General features: G+C 54.4%; 1 protein-coding gene across 1 annotated transcript; it reads right to left on the bottom strand.

The window, feature by feature from the left end:
- Positions 1-2460: 2460 nt before the first annotated feature.
- FAM163B (family with sequence similarity 163 member B) lies at positions 2461-21496 on the bottom strand. The gene is made up of 3 exons (XM_065696162.1): positions 21292-21496; positions 3211-3326; positions 2461-3080 (listed from the first exon to the last, which is right to left on the bottom strand). The coding sequence occupies exons 2-3, from the start codon at positions 3301-3303 to the stop codon at positions 2691-2693; spliced, it is 483 nt and encodes a 160-aa protein (XP_065552234.1). The 5' UTR covers positions 3304-3326; positions 21292-21496; the 3' UTR covers positions 2461-2690.
- Positions 21497-22228: the final 732 nt, after the last annotated feature.

Genomic DNA, 22228 nt, shown 5'->3' on the forward strand with positions numbered 1-22228 from the left:
GAATAGTCTAAGTCAGGAGAATCATGGCTGTTTGGACAGGGATGCAAGGAAAGGTCCCAGCAGTGGGCAACTATGGGACCATTGCTCTGGGTTAGGGGCTCTCTGGGGTTATGTGTGCAGCTTTAGGAGCTGCGACCCTGAGGCTTCTCAGGAGTCCGCAAATAAAGAGGCCTGATGCTGTGTCGGCAAGGAAAAGCCTTTCCTTGCCCTGTGTGTCTGCAGGGGTGACTCGAGGCCGAGCTGGAGTCTCTTCAGCATCCCCTGTACCAGTGTGTGCACTGTGGTTACCTCCATCAGGGAAATGCCTGCGCCTATGTGGAAGCTTTGCCAATAGCCCCCCATATTTGAAGATGCAGGGACAGAAAGGGCAGCCCCAAATCCCAGGACAAAGTCATTTATTCCCTTTTTTTTTCTTCTCTCCCCCCCACCCCCCCCGATTCCCTGTACAACAGATCACCAGGTAAAGGTTAGTGAAAGCCAACCAACCCTCTGCTCAGTTTCCAAGCTACAGAGAAAATAAGCAAGGAACAAAGGAAGAAAGCAAGGAAGGAAAGAAGGAAGGAAGGCTGGTGAGGGAAGTACAGTCACGAGAAAGGCCAAGAGGAGGGCTCGATGCATGGAAACCCGGTGAGCACTGTACACAGGAGCAGGGCCCAGCAGCACCAACCCCCAGAGCAGAGGCTTCGTGCTCCCAGAGGTGGCACTGCACAGACCAAGCCCGGAATATCAAACACATATGAAACCAAACCCAGCCCCCTCCCACCCCCAACAGACCCCCCCCCCGAGAAAGTCAAAGATGCTCATCTGCAAAGACTGACCCGTACTTCAAAAGATTGGCTGTGGAATTAAAAACCCTCGTGGTTAAAAGGTCCAGCTGGGTGCGTACGGGGCGCGGGAGCTGATGGGGCTGAAGCTGCAGCTTCTCCTTCCCATCGCATCATTAAAAAGGAGCTGGTGCAGAGCACAGCCGAGGCCGTCAGTGTCCTTTTGCATCCAGTCCGGTCTCCACCACCATCCCCAGGTCCAGCGCGGTGCTTTTAACCTGAACAATGCACGATCCAGGAGAAAGAGGGTGGTCGGTCAGACAAACAGGCAGCGGCATGAGGCTGGAGTGGGGAATCCAGGCAGACAGGAGGAGCCAGAGCAGGAGCATCCCCACACTGCACAATCAGTGCAGGGGACATGGCTCCTCTCTGGTGGCTCTGGGCAGGGCTGCCCAGCCGTGGGGAGGGGCTGGGGGAAAGATTCAAAATAGGGTCTTTGCCTGAATTGGAAGTGTTTTAACACATTCCTGGATGGACAGAAAGTGTCATGGCTTTTTTTGTTTAAAAAAAACCCTACAAATGCATATAAACTTGTGCATGCAGGAGAGTGGGCACATACATGGTCATGGTCTTGCTTGCTCAGAGCTCAGTCACAAGTCACATGTGGGATTCATTATTTGGAGCAGGGATGCTGATTATTCGGAGAGGCCAGCTGTGGGTGTATTCCTGCATCCGAAATTGCACCATGTGCTATTCCCATATCCAGGTAACGCAGTGGGTTTGCAAACTACCCTCCCCAGCCCAGCTTCACTGGGGAGCCGTGGGGCTGCCCCAGGGGCTCCAGGGGCAGTGCTGTGCTCCCAGTGGCCATCATAACCCTGAGGGGACTGCAACTCACACCTGGGAATCCACAACCAGCGTGAGTGTGAGATGAGCTGGGCATGGGGCAGGGCTGTGCACACACACACGCAGGACTGCACTATGGAGCAGTGCAGGAGGGGAGGCAGGGGAGTGGGCAGTAGGATCCCTGCTTTGCAATGGGATGTGGGGGGGGTGTGTATGTGTGTGTGTATAAGTGTGTATGTGCACTAGAGCCACGCGCTGTCGGCTGCAGAGTGTCCCCACGGCCCGGCAGCAGGCGCCTGCTGAGTCGCAGCATGAGCCATTTTGCAGCCAGCCGCGTGTCCCATCGCGTGCTGGTGAGCGCTTGGCACGCCAGCCAAACAGCGAGGGGGAGCGTTTATTAAAGGATGCACGATATCAAAATCCTCTTTATAAAAGGAAAAAAGATGCAACACAGCACTAAAGAACCTTGTGTCCCAGCTGCAATGGTCCTTCCCCGTGCTCCCCTACTGGGTTTGGTTTCTTGCTACCCTTCCGTACCACCATTTAGCATGGCTCTGCCTACACAGTGCAGAAACACAGTAATTCTTTCCCATTTTCTTTCTTTTTCAAAACTCTCCCATGAATTGCTCTGCTGCTGTGGCGATGGGGCTGTGCTGCTGTGGCGATGGGGCTGTGCTGCTGTGGCGACGGGGCTGTGCTGCTGTGGCGATGGGGCTGTGCTGCTGTGGCGATGGGGCTGTGCTGCTGTGGCGATGGGGCTGTGCTGCTGTGGCGACGGGGCTGTGCTGCTGTGGCGATGGGCGCTGTGCTGCTGTGGCGACGGGGCTGTGCTGCTGTGGCGATGGGCGCTGTGCTGCTGTGGCGATGGGGCTGTGCTGCTGTGGCGATGGGCGCTGTGCTGCTGTGGCGATGGGGCTGTGCTGCTGTGGCGATGGGGCTGTGCTGCTGTGGCGATGGGGCTGTGCTGCTGTGGCGATGGGGCTGTGCTGCTGTGGCGATGGGGCTGTGCTGCTGTGGCGATGGGGCTGTGCTGCTGTGGCGATGGGGCTGTGCTGCTGTGGGCCGGCAGGCAGCAGCTCCTCACACATCCGTGCTGATGCTGCGGCTGCGGGAGAAGGCCTCACGCATGGCCGAGAGCCGGTTGGGGTTGAGCGCCTGCAGGTTGGCCACGCTCACCGGCAGCTCCAGGTCCTCCTGGCTCACAGATGTGTAGCTCACGCGGTCACCGCCGTTGTGCAGCTCCTCGGGGGGCTCCTGCAGCAGGAAGGTGGGGGGCTCGTAGGGGCCGCAGCCGGGGCAGCCGGGGAGGCTCGGAGCCGGCTTCTTGCTGAAGGGGGATGAGGCGTAGAGGGAAGGGCCGTTGGTCAGCACTATGTTGCGGTTGCAGTGGAGCGGCGGCATGTGGGAGTGCACGGCGAAGTCGGGCTCCTCCTCATCCTCCTCGGACTCATCCTTCTTGCAGCAGTAGTACTGAAACGGGACAGCCCCGTGAGGCTGCGGCTCAGCTGCGCCCCAACCTCCCACCCGGCCACTGCGGGGCACGACCCTGCGTGCCAGCCCCGGAGCACCGCAGCCCTGGGGATATGTCCCCCAGCCTTACCTGGAGCCTACAGTAGCAGAGAACAGCGATGATGCAAAGCAAAATGACAGTCGCTAATATTCCACCTGTGATGACCACGGTCCCGGCTGTCATCCGCACTCTTCTCCATTAACAGCCTGCAAAAGTGAGCGCGGGGGTGTGTGTGTGTGTGTGTTAGGGTGAGCCCGGCACTGGGCGATGCACTGGGATGCAGCTCCCCAAACCCTCAGCTCAGGGCCACCAGGAGGGCTCTGTGGGAGGTGATGGACAGGATCAAGTCAGATCCTGGCACTGGGCGCCTGTGAAAGCCATCAGGGAGTCCCCATCCCCACTAAATGCCACCTTAGGGGTGCAGGGGGATAAAAACCGGTTCATGTAGTGGGTGAGGAATTGAGTGAGCGGAAGGTCTGGGGTCACATCAGGCTATTCCGCATGCAGGACTCAGGGGAAATAAAACCTTCAGTCCAGCACCAGCAGCACACAGGGCACCCCCTCGGCTCCTGCCTGGTGGCAGTGAGCTTCAGCAATGGGAGAAGCTTTGCTGTAAGGATTTCTGAGCTGTACACATTTTTCTCTGAGCCTATAATCCATTTTCCCCATGAAAACAATGTGGTATTTTAATTTGGAATAACTGGAGCTGCTAAGTGAGCCTTTAATGACAGCAGGGACAGGCCTCTCCCCTCCCGGGATGTGTCTGCTGGCTGCAGGAGGCACCAAGCTCCTCGCCTTCAGCATGGCCAAGCCACGGTGTTGGGGGGGCTGTGGGACACCTCGGGATGATGTTTCTGACAGCCCCAGGCAAGCTGTTCAACCCCACCACAGCAAAATGTGCATCTGGGACACAGTGTGCTGGGCATCACCGAGACACTATGGTTCAGCTCACCCCATATTTGTGTTTTAGGGTACCACCGGCACCCTTCTCTCCTTGGAGTGTCCCTTAGAGGAATCCACATGCTGACAGAGTGGTAGTGGTGGAAGGTCCCTGCTTCTGACACTGCTGGTCTCCCCCAGAGGGCAGACGCTGTGCATGAGCCCTGCAGTGCCAGCACAGGTCTTGCTCTGAGCATCCCTGTCCCAAGGACTCGTAGAACTTGAATTTCCTTCCCTCCACACAGAATAAGACCAAGCTCTTTGCTACAGGAAGGGTGCTTGGGGAGCCGCTGGGGAGACCTGCCTGCACACACCTGCAGCGATGCACACAGCAGCACTAACACCAGCATCCCTCCACAGCTAAAGCTCTGGCAGCACTTCGGTGCCACAAACATTGGGCTGGGAGCAGGAGAAGCAACAAATTAGGAGAAAAATCATAACCTGACCACCTACCCTACAAGTGCTTTAGCAAAGCTGGCCTCCAGCTCATGCTATCGGGTTAAAACAAAAAACAGTCATCCCAGACCCAAATTACCTCAGCACCCGAGGAAAAGCAACCGTATCTGTCAAAGATTTAACTCGCTTCCAAAGAAAATAAATCTGTGGCATATTTTCAGGCGCTTAATGTCCTGCTAAAGTTGGGCAAGTGCTGAATGGATAAAGCAGTATCACATTTTATGTTGCTGCTGAGCAGCGCTGCAGGAGGGAAGGTAATTTATGAGGATGTCTGAATGCCTTTGAGCAGCACAGCCACAGGGCAAGTGCTGGCCAAATCCTGCCCCATTCCTCAGGCAAAATGCTCTGAGGTGGCTCATGGGGGGAATGCAGTCAGGGGGTTTGTAAAGCAGGGCACTGCCTGTTTGGAAACTTTGATTCCTGTTCAAAGAGGGATGAAGGCTGCAGCCCTCGGGTACTGTGGGCACATGCACCGGCCCAGCAGAGCCAGCTGGAAATGCCCGTCCGTGGGCTGCTCCCGTTCGCAATCACAGTGTGGCCACGGAGCCCAGGGCAGGGCAGTGCAGGGCAGGCGCAGGACCTGGCCCTGGGGAGGCCAAACTCAGGCTTGCAGTCTCTTGTGCGCTCCATCACTGCCCAGCACCTCGTGCCCCGGCTCCCTCGCCCGGGGGACAAGCAAGGGCTGCGCAGAGCCAGTGCTCCCTGTTTCTGTCCAGCTGCAGCCAGGGGACGTGGCACCGCAGCCGCTGCTCCATACAGAGCAAGGCATTTTGCTCTTTTATCCCCTCATAACATACTTGTCTGATTAATGCTGTGTACCTGGAAGCATTAAACTCTTCAGCATGCAAAGGGCGAGGAAAGCAGAGCATGTGGAGGCCCATAAGCAGAACAATTCCTGTCTAGACCTCCTTTTTACATTTGTTCCTAATTTCACGCTCCACAGGCTCCCAGATTCATATATTTGGTAATAAATATCCTGGTAGAAGGAAGTGCTTTGCAGATCCGCTGTGGTCTTGGAGAAAGTATGCAGGAGCCCTGGTATGAGGAATGCAGGCACTGAGAGATGCGGTCCCACCAGACGGCCGGTTGGCTTCTTCCTCCCCCTCAGTAACATTAGGAGCCCTCCTGCTACCGAAGATGAGTGAACGCCCCCAGCCCGTCTGCCCCATCCGAATCCAGCCCCCAGCACATTCTCCATCACTGCCAGACGGCAGGGAAGGGGCTGTGGGGGGATGTTAACTCCGCACAGGCTGATTGCTGCCAGCCCCGGAACCCTTTGCTGTAGGAAAGTGGTCCCAGCGCTGCAGGGTGACAGGATGGTGCTTCTTGGGGTTACCGGGAGCTGCTGCACTGGCCGGGGCACACAGGAGCTTGGGTGCAACGCTTCCTCCTTCCCCAGCACCCCAGCCTGCTTTAATTTCCCAGTGCACAAAGGACAGGTCCAACACCAGTGCACGGCTGCTTCAGGTTGCTCCTGGGTGAGCTGTTTGGCTTTAGACACAACCCTTGTATCACCTGCCTGCTTTTGCCAGGGCTTCTACTGCTGCAGCTACAGCAGCACCATCCCTGCTGCCCTGCAGGGGCTGGGACACCCCAGAGGGCAAGAAAATGGGCTTTCCTATTCCTTGCAGCCTGGAGGAGACGCAAGCAGAGCTCACACCAGCTCCAGTCCCAGACTGGCAGCCTTTTTCCTTGCTGACATTCCCTGCATGTCCCTGCATGGCTGAAGACATTCACTGTTCACTAGGAGCCAGGACTGCATTAGTTTCCGCTCTCCCCTTCACTTGGGCATGGCTATGAGGGACTGTTGGACCTTCCTAACATGCTACAACCCAACCCAGGGGGCTGGAGAAAGCTTCTCAGGAGCAACAGAGAATGGGACGGCACAGGACAGCACTTGATAATGCAGAGAGGAAAAGGGGGATGAGAAATCATCCAAAGTCACGACCCCTGTGGGTCTTGCCCTTGGTGGGCAATGTGGCCATTTCCCAGCTCATCCATGCACGATGACTCATGATGTCAACACTTTTGACCAAGTCCCACTTCAGAAGAAAGTTCAGCAAAAAGCCGGGGAAATGGGAGAGCACACGAGTGATGCTCGATGTCTGAGATGCCACTTCCCCAAGCTGCTGCTGCAGCTTTCTGCCTAGAGCTGGGTGCAGGCAGCACAGAGTGACAAGAAAACACACTATAATAAGCTGGCAAGGGCAGAGCAGGCTGGATGTGAGCACTTGATGCTGCAAAGTTTCTGTGTGAGCCTGGCTCACACTTCCCTGTTTCCCCTCTGGTGCCACCACAGAAGTGCCACAGCTCTGCCCAAGGGTAAACCCAAGAGAGCACCAGTGTGAAGGAAAAGCCCCTTCCCACCAGCAGCCAGCAGCTTGGGAGGTAGGAAAGAAGCAAACAAACTAGGATCCAAAACCAGTTTGGTGGCAAATGCAGCCTTATTTCTGCATTTACCCTGTTCCTGTAATCTTACCCAGTCAATGAATGAGAGCTGGTGCTAGGCGCCATCGGCTGCGTGCCAGCGAAGACATCGCACTGCTGGAGCCAGCAGAGAGGGCAGCTGCCAGAAACGCAGGCACGGGAGGTGGCTTTCCATATGAGAACCACTTGGAGCAGAAGGCCTGCATCACTTTTGTTTGCTTTCTCCCTCTTCCTCCTGACAGCAGCACTCCTGGCCTGGGGGCTGATGCTCTGTAAACAGCAGGGAATTGAACAGCCAGGACTGATGGGGGGGCTGGGGAAGGGCAGGGGAGGCTCTGTGCCTGCGGACCCATCACTTCAACAAGAGCGTCTTATCACCCCTCAAGACAAGGACAAGATGAGACCTGTCTCATCAATCCTTCCCCATCTCAGCACAAGTACTTCCTGTGTGGAACCTGCTGTATCTCCAGGCACTCTGTACTCCAAGTTTCTTTTGAGCATCCTATGGACATACTGCCCTTCCCTCCCTGCTGTGCCCTGTTTGGGGAAGGCTACTCACAATTTCCTAAGTTCATCCATAGGAGACTGGGCCTCCTGGGTGCTGAACATGCCTTGGGGATCCCAGCAGCTCTGTCCTATCTGTACTCACCGGGCCTGTGCTCGTCCCATCTCTTTTTGGACACTGGTCCTTTCCAGACAGCTCCTGCACTCAGTAGGGGCTTTCCCTACCCAGAAAATAGGTGTTTGCTCCTGCTGATGTCCAGAGCAGGAGCAGCACATTTCAAAGGCAATCTGTACACACTGCCTGATAAATTATTCAGCAGACAGGACATTGCTAGCGTACTGCTGAGCTCTGCAGAACAGGATCCTGGCCGCCTCCAGGCAGGAGCTTGGGGAGGCTGTGCTGGGGACCAGGGAAAGGTGCCGAGAGCTGGGCTCTCTCTGGGCACTGGCTCAGCGAGCCCTCGTGCTGGGGTTAGAGCCCTGGCAGTGAGAGTTAAGCCTGCAGGTACATCAGACCAGTGCAAGACGCACATCAGGCTGATACAGGGCTGTAACCCCTGTATTTGCATCAATCACATCCCATGATAAACTCCAGCCAGAAACTACTCCTCTGCCCATTCTCAGCTCAGCCCTTACAGCCAGAAAGCTGCCCTGTGCTCTCAGAGCAGTGTGATGCCTGGGCTGCAATGGGGAATGCGAATGCTCAAATGTCACAGTGACCTGCTCCATTTGTCTGTTATTATCATCCGATATAATTATTATATATCATTAAAACACATAATTTTATAATCCAAACTGTTCAGTTAAATATCACACGGCAGCCCAAAACCTCCTAGGCAAGCCACTGCTTTTCTGGTAAGTTGTATCAGCCCCTTCCAGCTGGTGAGGACACACCGCGCACATACCCCTGCAGGTGTCCCTGCCAGTGGTGGCACTGCCAGAGCAGTTCATCAGCAATGAAACCCAGCAAAGGAGGCCCAGGCTATTCGGGAGATACATCACACAGCCACTGCCACTCGCAGGTTTGGGTTTTCCTGAAGCTTAAAAAAAGCAGAAGTTTCTTGGGACAATTAAGGATCCCCTCCCACCAATTGCCATTATTAGTTTTTGAAGCAGAGATTAGCTCTTAGTGAGCACACTTGAGCAGGCTGCTTTCAAAGAGCATCAATCTAGAGGATGCTGGCCCCAGCAGCACGCGAGAGGGTGTCTGTGCTCTGCAGTGACGAGGCAATAATGTCATTTAATACAACCAAATCATGCCTAATGAAAAATAATATTTGCACAGCTCATCAAAGTGGCATTGAGGCTTCTCAGGCACAACTGCGGGCGTGAATTTCAATGACTTCAGATGCTGAACAGAGTGCAGCAGTGCTGCTGGGGAGGGATGGGGAAAATGCTCATTTACCCGGACAGTGCTTCCCCTTCCAGTGCCCCTGGGGCCACCTGAAGGTGCTGCTATCTTGCCGCAGAGGTACTAGAGGAGGTGTCGGTGGACAGTTCCGCATCACCTGGAATAAGGCAGAGTATGCTCACCCTGCTCTGCTCTTCTGACTCGCTGTAAAACCATACAGTTACATCCTAAAAAGCATCAACAGGGATGCTAGTGATTTGGTGCTGCCCAGCAGTACATCACCAAACACCAGCCTGCACTGTCATCTGCCCAGGAGGGGTAAGCCCTAAACCCAGGCACAAGGAAGGAGCTGCTCCAGATGTGATGGACTCACCTCAGGTCGAACCCGCACACAGTGAACTGCCGCAGGGGCTGTCAGGATTTGAGAGTTGCTGTCAAACCACACCAGACGGTTTTAACCTCCCCAGTCCCACCTTTCTGCTTCACATTCTGCTTAAGTACCAGGAATTATTTCCATCCATTAGCTGGCAAGCAGGCCATAATCCCAAACACACATAAGCGGCCTAAACTCCTTCAAAATAAAACAAAACAACCCAGAAAAGAAAAAAGAAAGGCTCTGCATCACTTAATCACCTTCTGAATTACGGGTTAGCCAGCCTGAGATCGCAGCATCAGAGAGAGCAGGGTTTGGTATTAGCAGCTTGAGATAAGCTACTGCAATCACTGCAGAGTGGGAAATAAGTCAGCATGGGGAGCACCCATCAGCCCATCCCAGGGACTGGAAATGTCCCCTGGCCAACCTGAAAAGCTGGGGTTAGCTTACTGAGAGCTAACAACAACTCTGACTCCTGATCAGTACATTTTCCTGCCCAATTCACCAAGCAGGCATCACTCCCTCTCCATCAGCATCCCTCGGGAGAGCTCAGCACAGCCCCCAGCAAGGCACCGTCTGCTGAAGCGCCCACAGAAAGATCAAAAAGCCTTAACTGTTACAAAATGCTGCTGAAACGATGCACTGAAGGCGGAAAAAAGGAATTTGTTCTCCTGAAAGAGCAACTCTTTCCAAAATTGCTCCATTCACCTGGATTTTAAAAACTCTTCAGGCTGAAAACCAGCCGCTGCTGCCCCAGGAGCCCAGCACAGCCAGAGGAGCCCTGAGGCACCTGGTGCCTTACCCCAGCAGCTCACAGCAGCTTTCCTGCTGTCCCGTCTCTCAGCAGACACCTGGAGGGCAGGGTGTCACGGCTCAGCCCCGGCTGGTGGGGCACGAGGATGAGGAGAGATCCAGAGTCACCAGCGGAGCTCCTGGCAGATTCCAGCCCTGGCTGGGCACTGGAGCTGCCTCCCGGCCCCCGCTGCGGTGAGTCTGGCACTCCCGATCACTGTGGTCCTGGGACAAGTCTCAGGGGCCAGGGACACTGTGCAGGCTCCGGGTACCCTCTGATGGCCACGCAAAGCAACAGACGCGGCCGCCCTCTTGGTGGCCTCCCCAGCAGCGGCTGCTTTAGCTCAAGATCTGCAGGCTCCGGCCATGCAGCAGCGCCTGCACGGAGCCCCATTCCTACGGGAGACACTGCAGCGACTGGCCTGCGGGGGACGGACTGAGCCAGCCCCGCTGGGATTCGGTCCTGTGCTATTAGAAACACTACGTGCTTCGAAGCTTGTGTCCGTGCCTTTTAGCCTCTGGCCCAGGCAGCCACAAAGCCGCGCAGCAGCCTGCACAGCACCAGGAGCAGCAGCCCGCTGTGCACCAGCCTTTGTGCAGTATCTCAGCTAAAGCCCAGCTCAGCCCTGGGCCTCGGGCCCCAGCTCCCCTCTGGCTCTGGCAAACGAAGCAATACCCCGCCAAGAGGGAAAGCATTGCCATGCCAATGCCCATTTTACAGACAGGGATACCGAGCCCTGGGCTGGTTAAGGCTCTGCTTTTGAAGCGCCGTTGCTTGAAATTTATCAGATATCAGGCCAGCACCAGATAAGCAGCGAGCTGGGGTCAGTTCCACTCTTCCTCCACCCCTTACATCAGAGGCTGGGAAGGATGAGTCCCAGATCTGACCTGGTGGTTCCTGTAGATGTCTTGAGATGCAGATGATCCATCAGCCAGGGGCTGGGAGTAAGCAGTAAATCCAGCAGCTCTGCATTTCCAAGAGGTATAAACACAGCTCCTCAGGATGAGAAGAGCTTCAGCAGATTGAAATCCTTGCAGCTGCACAACTCACTCTCATTGCTCAGGATTTCCTGAGATGGGAGCACCATCTCCTTGATGCTCATGAAGTGCAGCAACCCGACAGCTCCAGGGACCTCCTTCCATCCCACCACACTAAGGTGCAGGAGGGGGACCAGCACCCCTCTGACACGTGCTGTTTCCTGAGCTGCCCTGGGGCTCTGCCTCTCCATGCAACCTGCCTATTCCTCATGAGCTCCTCTGCCCTCGTGACAGAGTCCCTGCACCCTGTGTGAACCGGGTGACTCCTGAGAGCTGCCTCCACAACCACCCAGCACCAGCAGCTCCAGCCGGCACCAGCGGGGATGCATGATGCTGCCTCAAGAAAAAACATCACAAAAAGGGGAAGGGAGCTTCCATAGTTTCCATAGCTACAGCTTTACATCCCTCTGGCAAAGACTCAGGTTCAACCCATGTAATGAGAAGCAAGCAGAGTGTTTTTCCCACTTCAGCCATACAAGGCAGCATGGTGCATGAATAAAGAAGTGAGGAGAGAGAAAGCTCAGTGATTCTAGAAATAACAGCTAAATGTTAAGGACCAGGATGTGAGACTGCCACTAGTGCTGTGCTCCCTGCCCTGCCTGCCCCATCGCTTGGATGGGGCACGGGCTGCATTTGCAGGAAAGGAGGGAAGGAGCCCTCACAGCCCCCCCTTGTCTGCACAGTGAGTGAGGCGCACACCTGCATGCCCCTTGATGTGGTCAGGGGCCAAAATCACTTCATTTAAACTACTGCCCACATGATGCTCCCAGGGTTGGACTTCAGAGAGACAGGAGCCAGCACAAGCAGTGAACCTGTGCTGCTGCCAATGGAGTCACTGCCCATAGGACCTGGGGACCTGGGGTTTGCCTTGCTTCTTATCCATGCCTCGTACAAAAAACACACACTTAGGCCAGCACCGCGACTCACGCAGAAGGACACATGCATTTGCAAACCACTCTGGTCATGAACAAGAAAGCAAAGGGCTTCCTCATTGCTTGTGACCAGGAGTTTCCCTGCAGGCAGTAAAATCTCCTTATGTTATCCTTTTTAGGAAGGATTTATCATTGCTGCATCAGGGGAATTTGTACAGACTGTCTGGGAGGGTAATTTTCAGAATCTTAGCAACTTACACTGAGCCAGTTCCAGTAAATTATCCTTTTTCTGCACCTTAATTCTGTTACAGCTTCTCCTGGGAGATGAGAGAATGAAAGATCAAACTAGGAGGAAAAAAACAAACCTACAACAACAAAATGATGTGCAAAAAAGAAGAAAACAAAGAGTAATTTATACTGCTCAGCTGAAGACCATCGTAAGGCTAATAAAGAATCAGAAACACCACACAAGTTGTTCTACTCAAAAGCACTTGGGTTTAACAGAGCTGCTGGGATCAGATGTTTGAAATCTTGACTGTTCCCAGGGCAGCATCTCTCAGAAATCAAAACACACATAATGGGTCTTCCTGCCCAGCATCGGCACCAGGACGATGCAAGCCCTGTCTTTGAAATGACTCCTTCCTGTGCGAGAGGCCCTTGGGAGCGATGCGGTGGCTCTTGCTCCCGCACGCTCCCTTCTTGCCAGCCCCAGGAGGCAGAGCAGTGCTCCCACTGGCACCCAGTGGCACCAGGACTGGCGGCAGGAGCTCCCACCACTGCCAGACATGTCAGGCTCTGCTCTCCCCAGCTCCTTGTGTCGGCGGCAGATCAGTGCCTGCAGCTTCCCCAGCAGGCTGCAGTTTCTGCCTTCCTTGCTTAAATGATGCCTGACTTGCAGCACTCATAGGACTAGAAAACATCAAGTGTCTCCTCTTTGAAAGCCAAGCCTCAGACCAGTGTGTGAATCACCCCTGAGCATCTGAGCCCTTCCTTGGCCTTGCTGGAGCGTGGACAGAGCAGGGAACCAAGAGCAACTCTTCTTGCAGTGGGATGCGATGTGCTCCCTGCAGCCAGCAATATCAAATCACTAAACCCCCGGTCATGCAGAAATGGCTCCATCTGTCCTGGAAAGCAAGAGGAGACTCACACACCAGCACTTCCCCGCTCCACCCTATGAATCCCAGCTGAATTTCACCATTCTCTACTTGCACTGTGAGCTCACTTTTCCTGGATGTGCTTGCTTGAACGCACTGGGAATTGGGTATGTTGTACTGTTAAATACTGCTTTTTGCCACAGAGCTAACCCTGTAGTTGTGATGAACTGGGAGCTCATAACCAAAGCATCAAAACCTTTCACTGAACCTATGCTGATGTTCTGAGCTCTCTGGACATCACCCCCAGACATCAGATGCTGATGCTGTAGCGCCACAAGGAGCGCTTTGTTAACAGCCCACCTCAATGGCAAACCATACAGAAACCTGAAGTTTTAGTCTTACCCAGACCTGCAAATGTGCCCTGAGCCTGCGAGTGCCCTTTGGCAGACCAGAGCCCATCAAAAACCAGGTGCCCGACTTGTGCTAGAGCTCTGCCTGCAGGAGATGCGCCTCTCAAGGTTGGAGAGACCACAGGTCTCCTCTGGGAACTGGGAATATATTCACTGCTGCCTAAAGCACTGGCCTGTTTAATAAAACACCCTGCAGCCTGGCTGCCTCTGCTCCTGGGCCTGACAGCAAAGGGCCTGGCAGCTCCTGCTGCGAGCACGGGGTGCTTCTGGTGGGTTGAATTAGGATATGGTGAAACTGCACTAGGTTGTGATGTGCAGGTTACAGGCAATGTCAGCATTCCTACCAAACAAAGCACGTCTTTTCAGGTTCCTGCAAGTGTTCTCATCTGTGTTCATGTTCGGAAGTATTCCCTTTTTGAGCAAGATCCAAGCCCTGGCTATAGCAAGAACATGCCAGCATCTCTGAGCCTGGGCAACTCTAATCCTCTAAGGTCAACAGCACTGCCACAGCCCAGCAAAATTCATGCTTTATATTCACCACCAATCAAGTCAGACAGTGTTTTAAAGACCAACCTTTTGTCTGTCAATCCTAACATTCAACAACATAACACATGATTTACAAAGGTACCCAGAAAGCAAGTAAGATCAGTGCTTGGTTTCTCAGAAACTGGTATCACAGTCTTGTGTTTTCTATAACCTATGCTGTTTTGTTTAAAAATACAACAAAAACAAAGATGTGATGGCAGAAACACAAGGGAAAATATGTGCAACCAAGAAAACCCCACTTTCTGTGGGCTGAATCTGCTCCCACGAGCTCCTGTGAGAATCAGGAATAACTCTTGAGAAGACAGTAAAGCCGTACTGCTGTGGATCACAAGCAGCAAGCTGGGACTGTCTAATATTAATTGCACACATATTATGCTTGTCTTTCAGGGGTGACTCCTGCCCATGGGATATCACATCGAGCCCTGGCTGGAGGGATACCACCAAACTTACCCTGCGCAGCACAGTCAGAGCATCCCACTCATGATCCAGAATTACTATCCCAGCCCCTCCTTTGTGTAATATAACAATAAAACCACAGAATTCTCCTAATAGCAAACCCATATCAACATGTATTATCCTTCCCTCCCAACTCCGCTCCCACTCTCACAGCACGGCTATTTTCCCCAGATCCCACCACTAATCTTCCCAGGGCTTAGCTACCCAGCAGGCAACACCAATCAAACCAAGACACCTCCTTTTCCTTCCACATGAGAGCCTTATGAATTGCATCCCTGTAAATCCCTGCTTGCACTGGCTCGCAGAGGAGACAGAGAGATCCCTAACAACAAGGCTGTGCATTTCCTCGGCTGGGGCACTGTGGCCCTTGCTCAAAAGCAAGCCTCTGGCAGCCTCCACACTGCATTTTCTTCCCAGGCGGGAGTTTAACTCAAATTGACACAAAAGGCACCATGTCTCACTATGTAACTCACGTACATTGTGCAGCTAAAGAGTGACAACCTGCATGGTGTGGTTCTGTTCATTCCAGGGTGGGAAACCAGCAGGAAGAACAAGCCCTGATGCCTGCAGGGTAATGCAGGCAGGCCCGTCAGGGAGAACCTCCCAGCACTGCACAGGCTGTAATCCAGCTATGGGGGCAGGCAACTCATAAAGGAGAGACTTAATGGTTTGCCAGAGCTCAAGCAAGACGATCCACAACAGGTCTTAAAACAAATCCACACCAAAAGCAAAGAGAATACAGATGTAAACTGCATGGTAAAGCCCAAGCAATATCACTGCTTAAATGGGGAAGCGAACGCAGGTTCCAGGGCAGCAGCTCGGCAATGGGTTTGCACTGTCCCTGCCCATCACCTCAGAAATACTGAACTGATTTCTAGGGAAAAGAACAAACAATCTGGAGAAAAGAAGGTGGAATATTGGGAATAACAATGAGCAAAGCTCTTTGTAGGCAAGTTCTCACAGGAAACACGGGGGGATGATTTAGCAGTGCTGTGACTTGCAGGCTGTAACACAGCTGCTGGGGACTCATCTGACACTTGCCTGTGAACTCCCTGTCTCCCGGCACATTCCTGCTTCACCACAAAGCACCGGCATCCGTGGAGCCCATGCACCAGCTTTTGCAGCAAAGTCTGACATCTCCCTGTTGTGACTGGGGCCGGTTTGCGAGTCTGAACCTCAAAACATTTTGATCCACTTCAATTGAAGTGACCTGAGCTGGAGAGAGGTCGGGGGGACAATGACTTCTGGATCCATCAGGAGGCTGCAGTGGTCCCCAGAGGGTTTCCAAGCAGCTGGATCACCCCGCAACCCGGGTATTCACCTTCCCCCAGGCAGCCGCTTTCCCGTCACTAATGCTGGTGTGCTTTCCCCTTTGATCTCAAACAGCCCAAACCTCTCTGTGAGTAAAGAGACAGCCTGGCTTTGACTGATGCCAGCTCCGCAGGTATGGGCAGAACAGGCAGTGCTACACAAGGCCACTTTTGTTCACATGGTCCAGCCTAGGTTTCCAGGCAGCTGAGGGACAAGGGACTGCTCCACACAGGAAAAAGTGAAACCTCAAAGGACTTCTCCCAGTTTGCTAAGAGCTCCCTCCAGCAGAAAGGGAGGAAATCCCAGCTGTGGGGCATGCCCACTGCTTGCAATGCCCCCAATATAATAAGCTTATGAGCTTCTGCCGCTCAGACCCTTTGATGAACTTGTACCAGGAGAAAAACCACAGTGTGGCCTCAAAGCCATACCTAAAGCTGGCAGCATGGAGGACTTCATCCCCTGCCCCACAAGAAGATCATCTCCTTTATCCCCTGCCCAAGAGAGGCCAACCAGGGCAGCCTTGAGAAGCCTAAGCTGGAGTTTGGCAGCAATTTGAAAAAAAAAGACCTGCAAGCTTTTTCACCCAAGCCGATTCTGCAGGCTGCAGCTTCCGCTGGTTATTGCAGCACCTACGCTTTCTGTAATGGGTATCTCGCAAAGGAAGGAAGAAGAGGACTGTGCTGCAAAACAGGAGCAGTGGCTGACCCACGGGAGGGCAGGGCAGGAGCACTGGCAAACGAACAGGAGGGAGAAGGCAGGCTGGGCTGTGCATGTCCTGAGCATCCCTGAGCCCTGCTGAACACCCCTGAGCATCCCTGAGCTGGCACCTACTGCCGGGGCGCTCCGCAGCGCTGACACAGCCTCACGGCAGCACTGGGTGAGGCACAGGAGAGCTGGAGCCAGTCCTGTTGCGGGCAGAGCGCTCCGGTTGGCTCCAGGACTCCACGGGCACCCTCTGATCTCCCCCACCTCAAGCAGACAAAACCAGTGACTCGCTTTCCTCCCCATCATGGCCCTCTGAGGGCATGAACCCAGTGGTGAGAACCGACTGTGTTTGCCTGGGGCCGAAGTAAGAGCTGGGAGCTCATTCTGCCAGGAGTGGGTGCAGATGCAAAGCCAGTGTGAGTGACAGCGAAGTCACGTCACTTCCCTCCTGCCACGTGTGAGCAGCATCCGGCACCTGAGCGAGGGAAGGGGATGATGCTGGCACTCAGCTTCTGACGAAAATTCACTTGCCCTCCTTTCCCTCGTGTGTAAAGGGGCTGCTGGCTGGGCTGGGCCACGATGAATAAAGGTGTGGGCTGCAGAGTGTCGCCTACAGCGGCCTCGAGTGCTGCAGCCTCCCTCTCCCTGCAGAGCTGCCCGCCCTCTGCTCAGGTGCTCAGCACCACCTGCTCTATCCATTGCTCATACTCCTTTTCTTTTCAGAGCCCTAGGGAGGACTCCTTCTCTCGCCCTCCCTGCTGATGTGAGCCCTGCTGCCCTATTATGCTGATCTCAGGCTGGTTTTCACTTTTGAACTGCTGGTGGTCCCCTCTACGTCCCCCGCCTGTGCTCCCCACAGCCAGGCACACATTTCCCTGGCTTCATCCGCCCAGTACTGAAGTAAAAAGAAAATCTCCTCCTGTTTTCAGGTTGGATCAGGTCGCTGGCCTGGCAAGGGTGGGCTGAGACTTGCTTTTAGGTTTCTGCTAGCTTTCCTCTAAAACATCCTTTAGAAAAAGGCAATTAGCACAGTGCCATTAAGGCTTTACCCATTGCACAGCCAGACAACTTGCCAGGAGTCTTTTGAAATGACCTTTAAACAATAGACCCTGTCTTGTTTACTGCATGTTTCTGAATGCAACAGTAATGCATCCAGATGTCAACCGTGTCTACCATAGGCCTGACTATTTCTGGAAACACACCACAGGCAAATTGCTTGGCTGATGTCAGATGGTGTTGTAGGGAGAATGTGACAAGTTTCTGTCTCTTTGACCAAAGCTCAGAGATGGTCCCAGGGTGGCAGAGCTGCCTGTGCCTCCACCTCAGCCCCTCCAGCGGCTCCTGCACTGCATCGGGCAGAGCTCCCCTGCTGCTGTGCTGAGTGAGAGCTGCTGCCTGTGGCACATGTCCTGCAGGTCAGCGGTGGGGAGAGAAGCACTGGAGGCACAGAGGAGAGGCTGAGCTGCCTCATGGCCAGGCAGACTGGGGGAAGATGTCTCAGTGCCATTTATTCTGCATGAAGACAAACACCAGCTCTGACCCAACACAGGTGCTTATTTCAATGGGCACGATAAATCTCTGCCCGAAGTGGGTGAACAGAACTGCTCCAGCCCCTGGCTCATCGCTTGTCTCCACTCTGTGGCCTGCCCAGAAGAGCACCAGGGAGATGCCCAGCAGCAGCGTCCCAGGCTGCAGCTCACACCACTGCCCTCCAACCGCACTGAGAAATCTGCACTCTGGGCCACGTAGGACAGGGCACAATCGCTGGTGTGTGACTTCGGCCTAAAGCAGCTCGGCTCCTGTCCCCCCTTTTGAGCTGCCTCTGACACAGGCATCTTGAGAACCGCACGGTCCATGGGAGCCAGGGCCTCCCTCTGGTGTCCTGAACTGCTGTTAATGGGTCATGGCTGTTATTAAGCTTTCCAGGGACAGAAGTGTCCAAGGAGGTTCAAAATGTTATTATGACTCTCAATTTTATTCTTCAGCCTTTCCAGCTGACCTCCGTTCAGGGCTGTTCTCGTGGGAATCACAGGTTCCTGAGGTCCCAGCCTTGTCCAGGTTGGCCTCAGCTGAGATCTGAAAGGTCTGAAGAGGGTCAGAATCCATCACCCAATCTATTTGTCATCCCTCTGCAATCTGTGGGGCTAGGAGATGTGCCTTTTTCTCAGGCCAAGGGTGAACAAACTCTGCCTACTGTAATAAATCAGATCACAAGGACAGAAGGAGACAACGTCATGGGAAGAAGTGTAAATTAGAATGAGAACAAGTGGCAAGCTCAGCCCCAACACCTGCCACCTCTGCCCATCCCTTCCCTGCACTTCTTCGATGTTATAAGCTGCATCACAAGCTGTGGCTGCAGGAGGCCTGCCAGCAACAAGCACCTCTTCACTGGCCACGTCCTTATCCATATCCATGACAACATGACAGCCAGGTACAAGAACACAGCGAGCAAGAAGGTACCAAGTCATCTCCATTTCTTACACCAGCACTAATGCAGCCAGACACTGCACAGCCACATGGAAAGGTCTGAGTTAGGCAAAACCCTCACTGACCCATGTACTGGGCACTGAGGATGTCCCCTGATGTGCCCAAAGATCGGGGCACAGACTTCTTCAGCCTGCGAGAATGCAGCTGAGCTCTCTGCGCTGCATTAAATGCTTGAGGGAATTAAACTCCTTTGTCTCTTTGAATCTGGTGCCCAGAAGAACTTTGAAAGGCTTCTAAGGGAGTGTTCAGGTACGGCTGCAGGGTCTGTGGGTGTCAATCAGCTTTAGACATGGGAATGCCTTTAGATAAAGTTGGGTCAACATGCCACTGACAGCAAAAGGGTCTGCTGTCACTTGGTCACTTCTGAACATGGTCTCCTTAGATTGCAAAGCCCATGAGACCAAACCTTCAGTCTTGACTCGTGTCACCTACATGAGGGGTTAGGGACTGCTGCAGTTGCAACGGAAAAGGATCAGGAGACGTGAGAGAAGGATCCAGGCTTTGCTGGAAAACAGACTGAAACACAGTGGAGAGCCATCCAGTAACCATGGGGCTGGCAACGTCCTGCAACTCGTGCTCAGGTAGGCACAGGTATTTAAGAGCTAGCTGTATTTTTACTGCTATTTCCTTCCTTTAACCTCACATCCCCCTATCCTTCCTAAGCGAGAACCAATGTACCGAGGGATGATAAATCAACATCAGTCACTTTGCAGGGGATTTTGTATCTACTGAGCACCAGCACCATTCCTGTCATCATCCTGCACAGAAATCCTGACACGCAGAGGAAGGAGGCTCACGGCTCACTTCTAATTACAGCTGCACAGTCTTTAAGGTGTTTGAAGTCTCGTTTCACCACCTGACAGCCATAACACATCTTCCTGCTCAGTTCAGACAAGACAAAAACCAACCTCGAAAGACTGCAAACAACCTTCCATTGTTCACACACTATTGCAAGAGGCAGGAGCCTAAATACAGGTGTGGGGGGCAGCTCAGGCACCCACAGGGTCGCACACAATTTGTGCAAACTGTTTTCCCTTAGGGGTATTGCAATTTCGATGCTTACTCGGTGAAGACAAACCCAGTGACCAAAACCCCATCACATTGGGTTTGTTTGCTCAGTCGAGGTCACCCAGGAGCACTGTCTGCACTCTAAACACTGGGATATCCACCAGGGTTCCTAAAATGACAGACATCCGTCACGAAAGACTGAAGCTCATGATTTTACCTCCTAGGTCTTATGCTGATTTCACTGCTCATTTTAGGCTAGGAGACAATCTGTTGAACCTCAAAGTGCAGTCTTCTCTTACCTTTAATTTATTCTGTCAGAAAACTGTCTACCTTAATGAGTATGAGCACACCCCCACTGCCTTCCAGGTTTGGTGATCTGTTATGTCAAATATAAATAATCCTGTCTGAAACCAGGCGATACGAGGAAATGAAAAGCCATCTTCCCTGGGGGATTTCTCTCTCCCCCCCACAGCCTCCCCCCGAGCCCGCAGACTACCTTCAGTGTCCTGAACAACATCCATGAGCCTTGGAAAGCACAGACCTGGACAGCTGCTGCATTAATGAAATAGTGATAAAACCCAGCCCACAGATAATTGTGCTGTTGCCTTCCTCACATTCAACCTGGAGTCCTCTCCATTACCACTGCTTCACTGTGTGTGAGAGAGCTGGGTGGTTTGATGCCTAACCTGGGGCTGGGATGGTCTCTACAAACCCCTCTGGATGGAATGGGGGGTTCCAATGTCCTTTGGAGCCAGGACACAAGACAGAAACAAATGGTGAGATGCCCAAACAGGCTATCAAGAATGTTCGCTTTCAGCCCCATGCTGGCGGTGCAAAGGATAAGCCGTCCCTGGGGCAGAGAAGGATGTAACTCAGGCAAGCCAGGGGATGGGGACAGCTTTCCTACCCCATCCGTGAGAGAGGCTTTCATGACCTCCTTCGTAGGCATGGCTTGGAAACTGAAGATGCTGTAGGACGAGGGAAAACCAAGGCTGGAGCACCCTGGTATTTTTCATCCTTGTCTAAGGCAGGGGGAATTGCCCAGTCTCCCTGAGACCGGCTGTCGGGGAGCAGATGCTGTGCAGTTCTCCATCCCCTGCTCGCTCTGACCCCGCTCCAAATCCCTTCCCAGCCCCAGCTCTCGCAGCCGGGGCTGTCCCTGCTTTCCCCCTCGCCGGCATCCCCGCGGGTTCCGCCGGTTCCCGCGGAGCAGCCCTCCCGCCGCTGCCGAGCGGCGGCTCGGGATGCGCCGAGGGGTGGTGGGAGAGAGGTAAACAGGGCAGAAGCGCCGCAAAGGACCCCGGTGCGGCGAGAGCCGGGAGCAAGGAGCCCGGGGACCGGCGGCGCCTGTGCCTGCGCGGTGCCGGAGCCCCCGCGCCGCTGCCCTTTCTCCCTCGCTTACCTTCAGCGGGGGAATTGTGCCGGATCTCGCAGGTGAGGACCGCGGCTCCCGAAGCCTCTCCCCGGAGAGCGCCAGCGCCAGCCAGAAACAGTCGGAAGCGATTAGGAAATTACGGACACGAACCCGCGCGGCGCGGACGCGGCCGGGCTGCGGCGCGGAGCGGAGCCGGCAGCAGCTGCGCTCGGCACATGGCCGGGCCCGCAGCCGCGGCTCCGCGGGGGAGCTCCCCCCTCCCCGCCCCGCGCCCCAGCGCCGCCGGGGCCGCCAATGACGGCGGCAGGCGCGGAGCGGCCCCCGCGAGCCCCGCACCCCCACCAGGGATGCCGGGATGCGAGCCCGACCGCGGGGTCACCGCGGGGGGAAGAGCGGAGAGGAGCCGGGTGACCCCCCCGTGGAGCCGGGTCACCCCCGTGGGGCTGGGGAGCACTTCATGGAACCGGGGGATTCCCCCCCACAGAGCTGCGAACACCTCCGTTTGGCCGAGGGAGCTTTCATCCCCAGCACAGGGAAACCACCCCACCTCCCACGGGGAAAAAATAGGAGAAAACCAAGGAAAACCCCACAGCATTCCCCGTTTAGCCCCACAAGCGTCGTGGGACGCTTTACGTGCGCTGTGACTTTGTCCCGTACACGTTTCTCGGGAGCTGTGTTGAGGGTCTTGCTCTCTGGTTTCAGTACAAACCACCACTGAGATCTCCTCTTCCCAAACCTGTGTCTGTTCCAGCGCAACCTCAGCTACCGCAGAAGCACTCATCCACAGCTTCCTCCGAAGTCACCGTTACTGTACAGGGCATGCTGGGCACTCGCAGTGGTGATTCACAAGACACGAGTCCTTTGGGTCACGTCCCAGAGCTGAAAAAGCCAGTGCTTGGTAACTGCAGAACTTGGGACCAACCCCGGCAGCTGGAGCTGGCGTCACCCCTTAGCAAGTTGGAAA

This window comes from Lathamus discolor, chromosome 15 (assembly GCF_037157495.1).
Source record: "Lathamus discolor isolate bLatDis1 chromosome 15, bLatDis1.hap1, whole genome shotgun sequence".
Classification (NCBI taxonomy): domain Eukaryota; kingdom Metazoa; phylum Chordata; class Aves; order Psittaciformes; family Psittacidae; genus Lathamus; species Lathamus discolor.